The sequence below is a fragment of the Acytostelium subglobosum genome (assembly GCF_000787575.1).
Source record: "Acytostelium subglobosum LB1 DNA, scaffold: scaffold13, whole genome shotgun sequence".
Taxonomy (NCBI): domain Eukaryota; phylum Evosea; class Eumycetozoa; order Acytosteliales; family Acytosteliaceae; genus Acytostelium; species Acytostelium subglobosum.
The window spans coordinates 643,108-656,616 of record NW_012236520.1 but is presented as its reverse complement, the minus strand read 5'-3'; the positions used below and the strand labels follow the sequence as shown (position 1 = coordinate 656,616).

The 13,509-nt window shown below is 45.6% G+C and overlaps 6 protein-coding genes across 6 annotated transcripts; 1 reads left to right on the top strand and 5 right to left on the bottom strand.

The window, feature by feature from the left end:
- Positions 1-11: 11 nt before the first annotated feature.
- SAMD00019534_069360 (hypothetical protein) lies at positions 12-1,263 on the bottom strand (the record flags this gene model as incomplete). The annotated part of the gene is made up of 3 exons (XM_012898048.1): positions 12-791; positions 879-1,133; positions 1,213-1,263. 3 exons carry the CDS (start codon positions 1,261-1,263, stop codon positions 12-14), a joined length of 1,086 nt encoding a protein of 361 aa, XP_012753502.1.
- Positions 1,264-1,448: 185 nt separating this feature from the next.
- SAMD00019534_069350 (hypothetical protein) lies at positions 1,449-1,886 on the bottom strand (the record flags this gene model as incomplete). The annotated part of the gene is made up of 1 exon (XM_012898047.1): positions 1,449-1,886. The coding sequence occupies one exon, from the start codon at positions 1,884-1,886 to the stop codon at positions 1,449-1,451; it is 438 nt and encodes a 145-aa protein (XP_012753501.1).
- Positions 1,887-2,867: 981 nt separating this feature from the next.
- Positions 2,868-7,582, bottom strand: SAMD00019534_069340 (hypothetical protein; the record flags this gene model as incomplete). Its single annotated transcript, XM_012898046.1, has 6 exons — positions 2,868-2,996; positions 3,061-3,912; positions 3,990-4,613; positions 4,698-5,780; positions 5,854-6,486; positions 6,560-7,582. 6 exons carry the CDS (start codon positions 7,580-7,582, stop codon positions 2,868-2,870), a joined length of 4,344 nt encoding a protein of 1,447 aa, XP_012753500.1.
- A 284-nt stretch (positions 7,583-7,866) lies between these two features.
- Positions 7,867-8,455, bottom strand: SAMD00019534_069330 (hypothetical protein; the record flags this gene model as incomplete). The annotated part of the gene is made up of 2 exons (XM_012898045.1): positions 7,867-8,158; positions 8,313-8,455. 2 exons carry the CDS (start codon positions 8,453-8,455, stop codon positions 7,867-7,869), a joined length of 435 nt encoding a protein of 144 aa, XP_012753499.1.
- An 803-nt stretch (positions 8,456-9,258) lies between these two features.
- SAMD00019534_069320 (hypothetical protein) lies at positions 9,259-10,845 on the top strand (the record flags this gene model as incomplete). The annotated part of the gene is made up of 2 exons (XM_012898044.1): positions 9,259-9,471; positions 9,649-10,845. 2 exons carry the CDS (start codon positions 9,259-9,261, stop codon positions 10,843-10,845), a joined length of 1,410 nt encoding a protein of 469 aa, XP_012753498.1.
- A 49-nt stretch (positions 10,846-10,894) lies between these two features.
- SAMD00019534_069310 (hypothetical protein) lies at positions 10,895-12,607 on the bottom strand (the record flags this gene model as incomplete). Its single annotated transcript, XM_012898043.1, has 3 exons — positions 10,895-11,326; positions 11,408-12,151; positions 12,227-12,607. Coding segments are annotated over 3 exons (1,557 nt in total), but the record flags the coding sequence as incomplete, so codon positions are not given.
- Between the last annotated feature and the right edge of the window lie 902 nt (positions 12,608-13,509).

The window sequence follows — 13,509 nt, the reverse complement described above, 5'->3', positions numbered from 1 at the left end:
CTCATATAAGGTCAACCAACGATCAACCTTTTAAATGACTGTTGTATTGACTCTTGATCCAGGTCTTCGCCAATGAATACTAGCTTGTTCTCTCTTGGTTCGCCAGCTGTCCATTGAATGCCACTTGCTTGCGTGTCAAATGTTTCATAGACACCTTGAAGGATGTACTTCTCCGCCTCATCCTTTACCGACACTAGTCCCTTCATACGGAACACTCTGTCCTTGCAATCCTCCCATACCAATGCACCTATCCACCTGTTTAGCTCGACCAAGTCCACTGATCCCATCTCCTTGATGCATACTGTGTTTACATGACTTGAATGTCCACTTGTGATAGCCTTGCCATGGCCATGGTGATGTCCATCATGTTGACAGTCACTCGTGCATTCTGAATCAGTTTGTTTGTCCTGATCCAGGTAGTCCTTCAACAAATCCAGGTTGGGCGTGTAGCATTTGGTGTCGAGTACGCGACCCAAGTCAACTACCGATCGCTCAGTGTGAATGATGCTGGCCAATGGATTGATCTGCTTGATCTTGGTATGTATCTGCTCGATCTGTTGCTTGTCGTTCACCAGATCGATCTTATTAAGCAGTATAACATCAGCGAATGCAATCTGACGTTCGGCCTCTGTTGTAAACGTCGTCTTCTTATCAGTCATCTGTGGATGTTTCTCATCCACCTGTCTAAGTATATTCTTTGCATCAACAATAGTAACAATGCTATCCAGATATATTGGTGACTCCAACTCATCATCTACCCATAGTGAAGCACTAATCTGTCCTGGATCGCCCTGCATCGTATGTTTGATTGAGTGAGTGAGCGAATGTGTCTGACTCCCGTCATATGAGCGCGTCGTTCACTCTCTCTCGATACATACCATACCAGTTGATTCGATCAATATGTAATCGAATCGATCACTCTTCTTTAGTAACTCCTCGATTGAACGAACAAAGTCGTCTTTGACTGTACAACATATACATCCATTGGGGAACTCTAACCATTCAGACACCTTTGAACCATCTTTACCGACAACCATTGCAGTCTCAATTCCAATCTCTTGACCATACTCATTCTGTATCACTGCTATCTTCTTTCCATGTTGTTCATTCAATATATAATTGAGGAATGTTGTCTGATTGATCAAGCTATGTTAGTTCACAACATTGATTGATTGATTGATTGTGATTGATTGAGAGGACGAGTGAACATACCTTTCCAGCACCTAAGAAGCCAGATATCAATGTTATTGGTACTTTAGACATATTATCTGTTATTATATTGTTTGATTATATGTTCGTCAATTAAACTAATGGTTCAAGAATTACCAAATATGGTTATTTATTTGACAAACTTGTCGTCTTGTTTTCCGACCATACCCTCAACCCTTACCCTATACCCTAAACCCTTAAGAATGAGATAAGTATATATATAATTTATATAAGTTAACTTAAGCAGTTGACTCAAAGTTGCCAACCAACTCTGGAACATCATCAGATGATGTCTCTGATGCAACGGCTCTGGAGGAGGTGACGAATTGCTCGGCCAATCTCTTCAGGCCGTCCGAACCGAGGTGTGAGATAATGCCTGGCAAGAGCTCTTGAAGAGTCTTGGTCTGGGCATGGCCAGAGACGACAAAGGTCTTTGGGGCGTTTTGTACGTGTGGATTGTCAAAGTGGATGATGGTACCATCGGACTTGAACATGTTGACCTCCTCAATGCCAGCGATTGGTCTGATTCCGAGCGACTGGAACTTGGCAAGGAGCTGTCTGTCATCAGCAGCACCACCAGACTTGTGGACGACTCTCTTCTTTCTGCGAACAGATCCTGGACCTCCAGTGCGAACTTGTGCTGCCAATTTGTTCAACTTCTCAATGTTGATGTCCATTTCCTAATTTGTTTGTTTAGTTGATTGATTGAGGGGAGATGTTAGCAACTCCTATGTTATGCTTTGTTGTTGTGATCCAAGTCTGTGAATCATTCGTTCATTTCGTTCATTCATTCATTCATTGGTCATGATAAAGTCATGTCCTGCTGTCAAGTCATAACATCAATCCATGTTTCCAATATGACTGATAATGATTAATATCTATCTTTGGCATTCAATTATATTCGCAATGAATGTCACTGTTTGTTGTTGTTTGTTGATCGATTTAAACATGGCATATTCAATATATGTCCATTGTTCGTTCAATGCAAAGCTGTGATAAGAATGAATGAATGAATGAATGAAATAATAATAGACATACTTTAATATATGTTTAAGGTGATGTAGTTTATAAAAGGAAAGAATGAGATTGTTGACTTCGTTCTTCTTCATGGTCCATGCAGCAGCTCGAACCCCCAACCCTCCTGATGGATGGTATGTAACAATCAACTTGAGATTGAAAAATTAATTCAAAATAAAATGAACAAAAATGAAAAGAAATCCTCGTTAATCGTTCAGGAAGTTCGTTTCAAAGATCATGTGAGTTGTTGGTAGATTGGATGGATGAACGGATGTATTGATGTATTGATGTGGAGGTAAAGATGGTTGGTCGGCTTGGAATCCAAACCATCTTAATGAGTGTTGTTGTTGTTGGTTTGTTGATTGATTGATTGATTGTTGTTGGGACAACCTCAAGGTAGACATTGAGTCACGTGACGTGTTGTTGGTCTTGACTGACCCACTACCGACTGTGTCGTTCCAAAGGTAGCCAGACTACTTGATTATCCTGGAGGCCTATAAAGACTTGTGATGGCAAGGGTAGAGCATGGTAAGGGCAGAACCACTCGACCTTTGAACTGGCGTGGGTGTTGGTGAACCAAGTTTGCATGCCAAAGGATTGGATTGGATTGGGTTGGATTGGATTGCTTGTGTCTTTGGACCTTAAGTGTTTTGACTGGCCAGTCTCAATACATTCCTCTTGTTCTCCTGTACATTCCTCTCTTCCTCCTCTTGTGCCTGCTTGATCTGAGCCACAAATGAGAAGTCTTCCGATATCTCAATGTTCTTTTGCTACAACGTTTAGGATAGAAGTTAGTGATTGAGTGATTGAACCGATGGATGAATGGATATTTACAATTGGCTTGTTTCCTCTCTTTAGTAGTAGTTTGAACTGTACTCTCTCTGGTTGATCACCACCACCATTCGATTGAGTAGTTGTAGTTGTAGTGGGTATCTGTGGCAATTGCAACTGCTGTGTGGGCTGAGGTGATAGTTGTTGTGTGACAGGTGGAGGTGAAGTTGGTGCTGTTGTAACTGTTGATGGCAATGGTGATGTGCCTGATGTCGATGGTATGGTCTCATTGGAGAGGAGTGGCGGGGAGGTGGCAGGGAATGTGACTGACTTGGCAGCCAGCTGGACAGAGGGCAGAACAAGTTTACCAACATTGGGCCTGTCAGACTTTCTTGCCTCTGTGCTCTCTTGCATGGCCCTCTTGAACTCCATGAGCAATGCCATGTCCTCCTCGGTCTCCTCCTGAGTGCGTCTCTTAATGTCCACGGCTGAGCGATGATTGGTCTCCTGTCTCTGTGTATCGTTTGCCGCGTCGTTGTGCCTGTTCAAATCCTTGCGTCTGGTGTGACCAACGCCACCTGCACTGCTGGTCGCGCCGCCACCCATGCCTCCGACAGCAAGGTCATTATCATTCTCTGCACTCTGTTGTTGTTGCTGTTGTTGCATCATCTCCTCTTCGGTTGGGAATTGAAGCTTTGAGGCATTCTTTGAGCACTCCTCATTGGCCTCCTCCCATGTCTTGAACACCTTGATCTTTGGAACGATTGCCAAGCACTCTGACAACATAAACTCCAACTCTAGTGACAGCTGCTTGGTCAATGCATAGCGTTGCAAGAACAACAAGTATGGCTGGAGGTGGCTTGTAATGTCCTTGTCTGAGAAGCAATCCTTGCAGACGAGGATAAGGCTGCATATCTATGGTGAGGGTAAGGTCAAGGGTTAGGGTCATCTGGAATGTGACTTGTGTGCTGGTCCCATGGGACAATGCTTACAAATCGAATGCGGAAGGTATCATTGATTGGATCAAAGTCATTGATGTTGGGCTTGTAGCGCTGCTTGAGGAATTCCTTCTCGCGATCGGGATTGACGGGGAGAAGATGCATGGTTGAGTATCCATACTCGAGTGCACCCTTGAGCAGTGCAAACACGTGGAATGAGTTGAGCAGACAGGCATTGTACAGCTCGCCAAACAATGTGACGGCCATGATACGCTTCTGATTGCGCGTAAAGTCGTTGCGCTCAAAGCCGCTGGTGATGTCTTCGATCAGCTGCCAGATGACATGTCGAACGAATGTGGGATAGTACCGGCGCAGCGCGTAGAGGATATCTGCCACCGGGTAGATGTTGCCAAACTTTCCCTTGTGGACAGCCAGCAGATACTTCTTGAGATAGGGCTGGCACTGGGGCCATGGCAACTGAAGCAGCTTGTCCACCACCTTCTTAGTCGTCTCCTCGCACAAGTACTTAAAGATCAACCACTTTGTAAACTGACGCACTGGATCCACGACCTTCTTCTTGACCTGCATTGGTCGGCAAGACAGATAAGCATTGTCAATCAATCCCTCATGTCTTGGTTCCATCACCTTGGCATTCTTGTTCCTGATCAATATATCCAGCTTGTTGGTCACGAGGGAGTGAGGGAGGTGAAGGTAAGTATACAATCGTTCAATGACACGCGCGCGGCAACAACATCAACATACCATGTTCTTCAACCTGAACTGAGTCTCTGGCAACTTGTAGAGATAGCGGCCACACACTTCGAGTAGGGTGCAGGCAATGTCGATGTTGTGATGGGTAAAGTCGTCAAAACAGAGTTTGAGGTAGTTGAAGGCAACGGGGTTGGGCAACACTCTAAACTTGACGAGCTCTCCAATGATCTTGACATTCTTGATCTGAATGGTGAGGTGCACCTGCTCCTTCTTCTCAATGAGTCCAGTGAGCTCGTCCTCCACCGACTGACAGATGTTGGACACAAACTCCTTGTGCTGTGCAGATTGATTGAGCGACGCAATGAAGCGACAGTAGAAGGGTATCTGGTCGGCCCTGCACTGTGAGAGATCGGCGATAAAGTCCTTCTTCTTTGATGCCTTGATGTTGATCTTGACGAAATCCAATACAATGTTGTCCACAATCGATGGCTTTAGAGTTGCCGTGCGCAACTGTTGCAGACACTCCTTGTAGATCTGATTGGCCTTTGCCTTGGCCGCCTTCTCCTCTGGGTCCTTTGTGTGTTTCTTGGTTGGAGTTGGTGTTGAGGTGGTGGCTGGTACTGGAGTTGATGGGGATGTGGCTGTAGTGGTGGTTGTGGTGGCACTGTCACCACCTGAAGCAGCGGCGGCAGTGGCGGCCTGCTGTTGTTGCACCTTGGCCTTGGGGATGGGAAGGGCGACGAGGTTGTCATAAAAGTGTCGCTGCTCATCGTTCTCCCAGGGCGAGTCAAACAGCTCCAATTGATCCTTTGATTCATTGGCCTCTGTCTCCATCTTGGTGGAGTAGTCACTGCTTGGCACCGTCTCGCCAATGATCTCGGCAAACGACGAGATGACAGTGGTGAGCTTCTCGTAGTTCTTGCGCAATGCCTCGTAGGACGAGGCGATCTGCTCCGACACCTCACCTTTTGTCAACTTTGCACTCTTGATCTCCTTCTCCTTCTCTCGAAGTGTCTGTTGTTCGCGCTGCAAGTAGTCAATGGCAGTCTTGTAATACGTCTCGGCCAACTCCCTTGTCGATGTCTGCTCCTCAGTCGTCAAGATGTTGTTGTAAAAGTCTGGAAGATCTGGGCACTTGATTGATTGAGTGATGTTAGTCATGTCTTCAGGCCTGCCGTCCTCGCCAACATCGCCCACTCATACATACCTTGTCCTTTGAATAACCAATCAATGGCGCACAGGCTCGCAAGAAGCTGATAAAGATGTGCATCACGGGATATCCACAATCGCGCTCGGGTTCATATGAGCTGCCAGTAATCATCTTGTTGATCAACTTGGAAATGGGAGCGTATCCATGTAGGATATCCACGCAATACAGCTCGACAATGAGGCGAATGGCATTCCTGCGCTTGGTGATCTTGGCGTTGCGCTCAGCCTCTGACTCGGAGGGCATGATGGGCAGTGGCTCAAAGAGTTGGAATAGCGACTCAGTGGCAGCCGAGTCGATTCCATCATAGCGCTGATGCAGCACGCAAAGAAGCCTGACGATGATTGGTACGTCATTGTTCTTGAACGATGACTTGACAATTGACGGGATGATCTCTGTTGTGTACTTTGATAGATTGAGCTGCTGTATCTCTGTCAACAGGTTCTCCTTGTGGTCCACGTCCGAGATGGACTTGAGCTTCTTGAGGAAGTTTGTGATGCGCTTAAAGCCCGAGTCCAGATTGTGTAGTTCCTCTTCCGCAGCAGCGCGACTCTTGGCATTGGCCTTTGTGTTGTTTGCTCGAAGCTGTGACAATACCAATAGTTCCTCCTTGAGCTTGGCAAGTCGTTCGCGCTACATATGAGGTGAGTGAGTGAGCGTTCATGATGTCGATGCAATCTCGTCCTCCACGATGATGATAACATACTGCTTGTTGCTCTTGTACAAGTCTCTCCTTCTCCAGACGCTCTTGTTCCAATCGTCTTTCTTCTTCCTCTCTGCGCAGTGCTTCCAGACGCTCTTCTTCCTTCTTACGCTCCTCTTCTTTAAGTCGCTCGGCAGCAATACGCTGTTCCTCTTCCTTTCGCTTGGCCTCTTGTTCTCTCCTCTCTTGCTCTTCCTTTGGATTCTTTGCTTGAGCAGGTGCTGCTTTCTTTCCACCGGCTGTACCTGTTGCTGCTCCTCCCTTGCCAGTGTTGGGGGTCTTGCCGCCTCCTTGCTTTGGTTGATTGACACCCTTGTTGGCACCGCCTGCAGGTTGTTGTGGTGCACCACCGGCAGCAGCTGCTGCAGGCTGCTTTGGAGGAGCCTTGGCCCTTGGTTCCTTGGGAGGTCGCGGCTCCCTTGGAGCACCCTTTGGCTCTTTGGAACCTGCGGGTTGATCCTTTGGCTCGCGAGGCTGTCTGGGCTCCTTTGGAGCTGGGGGTTGCTTCTGTTCGCCATCTTTCTTCTGCACAGCATCCTTCTGTTCCTTTGGCTGTCTTGGCTCTCTTGGAGCTTTTGGTTGTCTTGCTGCTGGTTTGGATTGGGCTGCACCCTTTGCAACAGGTTGTTCGGGTGGTCCTCCAGCACCTCCAACAGCAGCTTCAGGTTGCTGTTGTTGTGGTTGTTGATCAGGTTGTTGTGGTTTCTTTGGTCGCTCTCTATGTTCTCTTGGTGGTTGTGGCTTCTTCTCTTTCTTTGTTGTCGCTGTTGCTGCTGGTGTTGCCGATGTAGATGATGTTGAAGTTGTAGAAGTAGTTGATGATCCTGATGCTACATCTCCATTTTGAACTGGTGTCGTTGATGTTATAGCAGGTTGTGAAGTAGTAGTTGATGTTGTCGATGTTGATGTTGTAGACGTTGTTGAGGTTGATGTTGTTGATGATGGCTCTGCCTGTTTATTAACCTTTGGTACATAGACAGGAGGTGATTGTTGTTGTTGCTTTGGAGGTGGTGGCTTACTACTCATGTCTATCTGTCTGTATGTCCCCTGTACATATATATTTATATTACAAGTGTACAATGGACATTGGATTGATTACACAATGGAATGAAGTGAATGAATGAATGAGTTCAACCTTTTTCACCAAGTCCACCAACCCTCACAGACATACCCTCGCGGACATACCCTCTCGGACATACCCTCATATTACATCATACCTATGACCAATCAATCAATCAATCATATCCGTATATATATATATATATTATATTGAGTTTAATACTATTGATTTGTTGCGTCGACAATGATAATTAAGCTGTGGCGACATTGGTTCCGTCTTGTTGCTGCTGTTGCTGTGACTCTGCCAACTCGAGTTGCTCGATCACCTTTTGCTGCATAGTGGTCTTCATTAGTATCTTGAGATCTGAACCCAACTCTGATTGTAGATCCTTGTCCTTGGTGTATAAGATATAATTGTCGAATGAGCCTGCCTTGTCGATGCATCTAATCGTGTAAGTTGTGACGTTGACCCTCAGATCAGTGCCTAGTACATCGCTGTGATAAGTCTTCATCTGTGCATTGGGCAACCAATTCCTGCGAGTCCTATAAAGTTGTTATGGTTGTTGTCGCGCCAAGTATATTATGTTATAGTGTCCGCGAATGATTATGTCAATACATGTACATCATGATCGATTGGATTGAATGATTGAATGATTGAATGATTGATTGATCGATTGATTGATTGAATGAATCGTACTTTCTATGAGAGAATGATATGGTGTTGCCATATTGGATTAGACGACCGCCGTATAGTCCTCTTTGGGCACGCTTCATCAGATGAGCGGCATGTGGATTGGTTCGATTGAACATTGTAGATATTGCGCTGTTGATCATCGACATCTTTGTATTGTTTGTTTGTTTGTTTGTTATATATGATGTAGATATGATACAATGCAAGAGATAATGATTTGAATGTACAAGACTAAACTCTGATCAAACTTTGTTGTAGACCAAAAAGACGAAAAATGTGATTGTCCACTGTTTGTTGGAACTTGCCAAACATTTAATGATGGACAATAGTAACTTGAAAATCATACATTATATATAATCAGTAACATAAGATATATATTAAGTTATATTTGTGATCACATATGGAATTATTCCATTGATGGACTAACTTCCAAATTTGGAAGTAAACTTGTTGATGATAAAAGTGTGTGTCAATCAATAAAACGAACGATTGTTGGGCTGTGAATGAGTTCATTCAATTTACCGAATCAACCAAACATAGTGATAATATATATAATATAAGAGAGATGAACTTTGTCAATAGAGTTATCTCACTTCGTACATTACATCGAGGGATGTTATTGGCTCGTACTAGCCTCAACATAGTGACCAAGTCTCCAACATCCTCACTCCTATTCCCATTCTCACATAATCGCCATCATCATAACTATACAACATCAACAATAACATCATCAATAGACAATACAATACCAACCGATAATCAACAACAAGATATACTTGTTGACAACAAGAAACAAAGATTGAATGAGCGAAAGAAAGAACGAAGAGCTGTTAAACAAGTTCATGAAGGTCAAGAGAATAAGGATGTAGCAAAAGAGGAAGAAGTAGAAGAAGAAGAGGAGAAGTTTATCAAACGATTGAACAAGACAAGATGTACAGGTTGTGGATGTATAATGCAATGTGATCATCCTAATGAGCTTGGTTTCATACCAAAGTCAGTGGCAATGCGTCTAATGAAGACACACGAATCGATCAAACAACAAAGGAAGCAGAAGCAACAGAGGAAGGATAACCCTAATGCCGCTGCTTCTGTTGATGGTGATCAACAACAAAGCGACACAATTATAGACTATGAGACACACTTGGAGAATGAAGCAAAGAGGAATGTAAGTACCCTTGGTCGATCATGCATGCTGTCATCATTCAACACTCAGACACTCACTCATTCAATCACTCATTCAATCAATCAATCTCTATCCAAACGAAAACGAACTCACCTGGATCACTCTTGGAACTATCCCACTCCACGCTAAATCACACCATCATTCAATCAATCAATCAAGTTTGAGAAGTTCAGATCACAATCTAGTGGAGCAAAGAAGATTGGAGAGAAGGAGATATGCCAGAGATGTCATATGCTCAAACATTATGGCAAGGTGGCACCGATCAAGATTCCAATTGAGGACTTTAAGAACAAGTTGGCAGCGATCAAGGATATGAACTGCGTGGTTATAAAGGTGGTCGATATCATGGACTTCCACGGCACCTTCATTCCAGACTTTAGACGTATCATTGGCAATAACCCTGTGGTGTTGGTCGGTAACAAGATGGATGTGTTGCCAGCGGACATCCATAAGAATCGTATCGAGGACTGGTTGCGCCACGAGTGCAAGCTGCACGGCATGGTGGTGTCGCACGTCAAGCTTCTGTCGAGCGCCAGTCGCGATGGTCTGGCCAGCTTCATCGTCGAGCTGGAACAACTCCGACGTGGACGCGATGTCTTTGTCGTAGGTTGCTCTAACGTGGGCAAGTCCACATTCATCAACTCATTGGTAGACGAGTATAAACAAAAGGTTGTCTTTACACAAGATGGCCAACAAGGTGATGATGAGGCGACAGCGGCCGCCAAGGAGAAGCCAACTGTTATGGATCGCGCCACAACATCCATCTTCCCAGGCACAACGCTCAACATTATATCCGTGCCACTTTGGCACAATGCATCATTGTTTGATACCCCAGGCATTGACAACCCGCATCAGATCATCAAGTTGTTGCGACCTGACGAGCTCAAGATGGTCATCCCCACCAAGCGTATCAAGCCCACCGTGGTCCACATGATTGGTGGCAAATCATTGTATCTTGGCGGACTGGCACGCATCGACTATGATGGAGGATTGGCCACGTTCACCATCTACACGTCCACCCATCTACCACTACATTTGTGTAGAACGGACAAGGCTGACGACCTGTTGACGAGACAGCGCGGCAAGATGTTGTCGCCGCCACTGGGCGATGCAGAGAGATTAGCCGAGGAGAGCATCCAACTGAGTCAGGCCAAGCGATTCACAATCATACCCGAGAAGGTTGACTTTAGACATACATGCACCGACATTATCATTTCTGGACTTGGTTGGGTGGCCGTCAAGTCACTGTCCAAGACCATCACGCCAATGCGAGTGATCGTCCACACGCCCACCAACATTGACGTGTCCATTCGTGACCCTCTAGTACCCTACACAACAACATATAATACATTGTAGTAGTAGCATAGTATCTTGATTCATTTATTATGTTGATTAATTATATGATTTACTTGGTATCAAGGAGCATGGTGTTTGGAGTCTCGATGTAGGCCTTGAGGAGGTTGGAGAAGTTGGCCATGGTGGCACCATCGATCACACGGTGATCGGCCGACCAACTGATCTGCATTACGTTGACTGGGACGATGTTGTCGTCGTCGTCGTATCTGGGCACCTTCTGGATCTTGCCAATGGCACCGATGGCCACCTCGGGCAACAGCAGGACGGGTGAGGCGTAAGTGCCACCAATCGTGCCAATGTTGGAAAGGGAGAACGTGCCGCCCGACATATCAGCTGGTGTCAGCTGACCCGCCAATCCGACCTTTTGTAACCTGTTCAACTCTTGTGCAATCTCGAATATCGACTTATTCTGTACGTCCTTAATATTTGGAACCAATAGTCCTTGTGGAGTATCCATTGCCACTCCAATGTTGTGGTAGTTCTAAGTAAGTTTGATTGTGATTGAGTTAGTATGAGTGTCTGTAAGGCACCGCCTAGCCCTCGCCCTCTACCAAAGTCATACCTTATAAATGATCTCAGTCTCGTTAGGGGACATGCTAGAGTTGAGCACTGGATACTTGAGAAGGGCCAAAGAGGTGGCCTTGATAAGGAATGGGAGATAGCTGAGCTTGATGCCACGGTTAGATGCAACAGACTTGAGTTGTTTCCTCAAGGCCATGAGTGCGTCCATTGTGTATTCGTCGCAGTAACCAAAGTGTGGCACCAAGGCTGCGGCGTTCATAGTCTTGACCATCACCTTCTTGATTCCAGTGATTGGTACACGTCTCTCGCGCTCTGTCTGTGACACTGGTGTGGTGGCTGTGGCGGCAGCGGCTGCTGGGGCAGCAGCAGCAGCAGCAGGCTTTTGTTGTTGCTGTTGTACAGGTTGTTGCTTTCCATTGATAAAGTCCAAGAGGTTCTCCTTTAATACACGACCATCCTTGCCTGATCCTCTGACGCTGGACAGCTTGACATTGTTCACCTTGGCCAAGTGTCTCACGGCTGGTGTGGCCAGCACCTTGAAAGTCTTACCATCGACGATGATCTCGTTATATTCGTGGTCGCCATCGTTGGTCGAATCCAATGGGCAGGCGGAGGCTGCAGCAGTTGGTGCTGCGGCAGGCTTAGCAGCAGCGGCAGCTGGTGCTGGTGCGGCTACGGCATCTGAACCCTCTGGTGTGATATCACATAGTGGTGAGCCTACCTTGGCCATATCACCAACATTGTAATAGAGTTTGGTGAGAACACCATCGTATCTGCTTGTAATCTGTGATTGGATATGAGTTAGTGATTGAAGGAATGAATGAGTCTTGAGTCCAATCATTCAAACAAAGCAACATACCTCTACAGTAGCCTTGTCAGATTGCACCTCGCACAGAGCATCAAACTCCTTGATAGAGTCGCCGACCTTGAAGTGCCACTTGAGGACCTCACACTCGGCAATACCCTCACCAATATCTGCCAGCTTGAACTGGATGGCGCTGGAGTAGTTGCGAACAGAGTTGTTGTTGTACATCACTGATGAATCTCTGAACAGTTGCTGCTGGAAGAGTGGAGTCGCCGAGTACGATGACAAAGTCATACCGCTGGACATCATCATCTTGATCGAGTTGTTGGAGGCAGATCGCATCACTGATGACGAAGCGAGTCTGATGTTCAAGACATTGCGCAATAGTTGTCTAGACATTATATTATAAGTTATGTATAGTATAGTTATCTCTTTCAACCTTTGTGTGAATCTGAATGAAATCAAGTTGTTGTTGTTGTTGTTGTTGATGTCGTCGGTGGATGAATAAGGTAGAGAGGGGAAGTGTTGGGAACTGATCAGACGAGGAAGGGGTCTGACACACTGCTATCACTACATTTGCAAAAAAAGAAAGTACATGCCCAATCTAAGTTATAAAGTTTGGGACGCGAAAAATTTAAAAAAAGGATATTTCAAAGAGGAAATTTCAATCGGACCAATTTAATGGCATTTGAATTTAAAAATAATTAATAGGTTAATCCAAAAATTCGGAAGAGACTTTTATTTAATGACTGAGGGCGTGCGCATGCTGAGAATAAGAGGGGAGTAAAAAGAAAAACCAGGAAGTTTTAGACATAAAATAATAAATAATTGAATTGGCAACTCATCAGTACACTTGGCCGAGTTGGTCTAAGGCGTTAGTTTAAGGCACTAATTTCTTCGGAAGCGTGAGTTCAAATCTCACAGTGTACAAAATTTTTGACTTTTGTTTTAAATTAAATATGTAACATGAGGAACTTCCAGAGTCGAATGATTCGTTTTCCATCTCAGCCCCCAAGACCACCGCCTACGGCTCCAGCTTCATCAACACGATGGCACTGGACCGCGCCAGCTTCCATTGGGATCAAGGTGGCCTCAACCTCTGGGACATTGGGCTCAGATCAATTGCCTACAAGGTATGGGTGTTCAATCGTTTCCTCAACACCCCAGCCCATCTCACCCATGGCTACCTGGACTCGTGGAGAACTCAACACCGCAACGCCAGGAAGCGCCTGGGAGGCAAGTTCACTGGCCTCTTCCGCAAGTTCCACACACCTTGGATGGAGTTCCGCTCCGCCCACCTCTCCAGCCATAGCGACAAGGTACCTCTCTTGGATAGC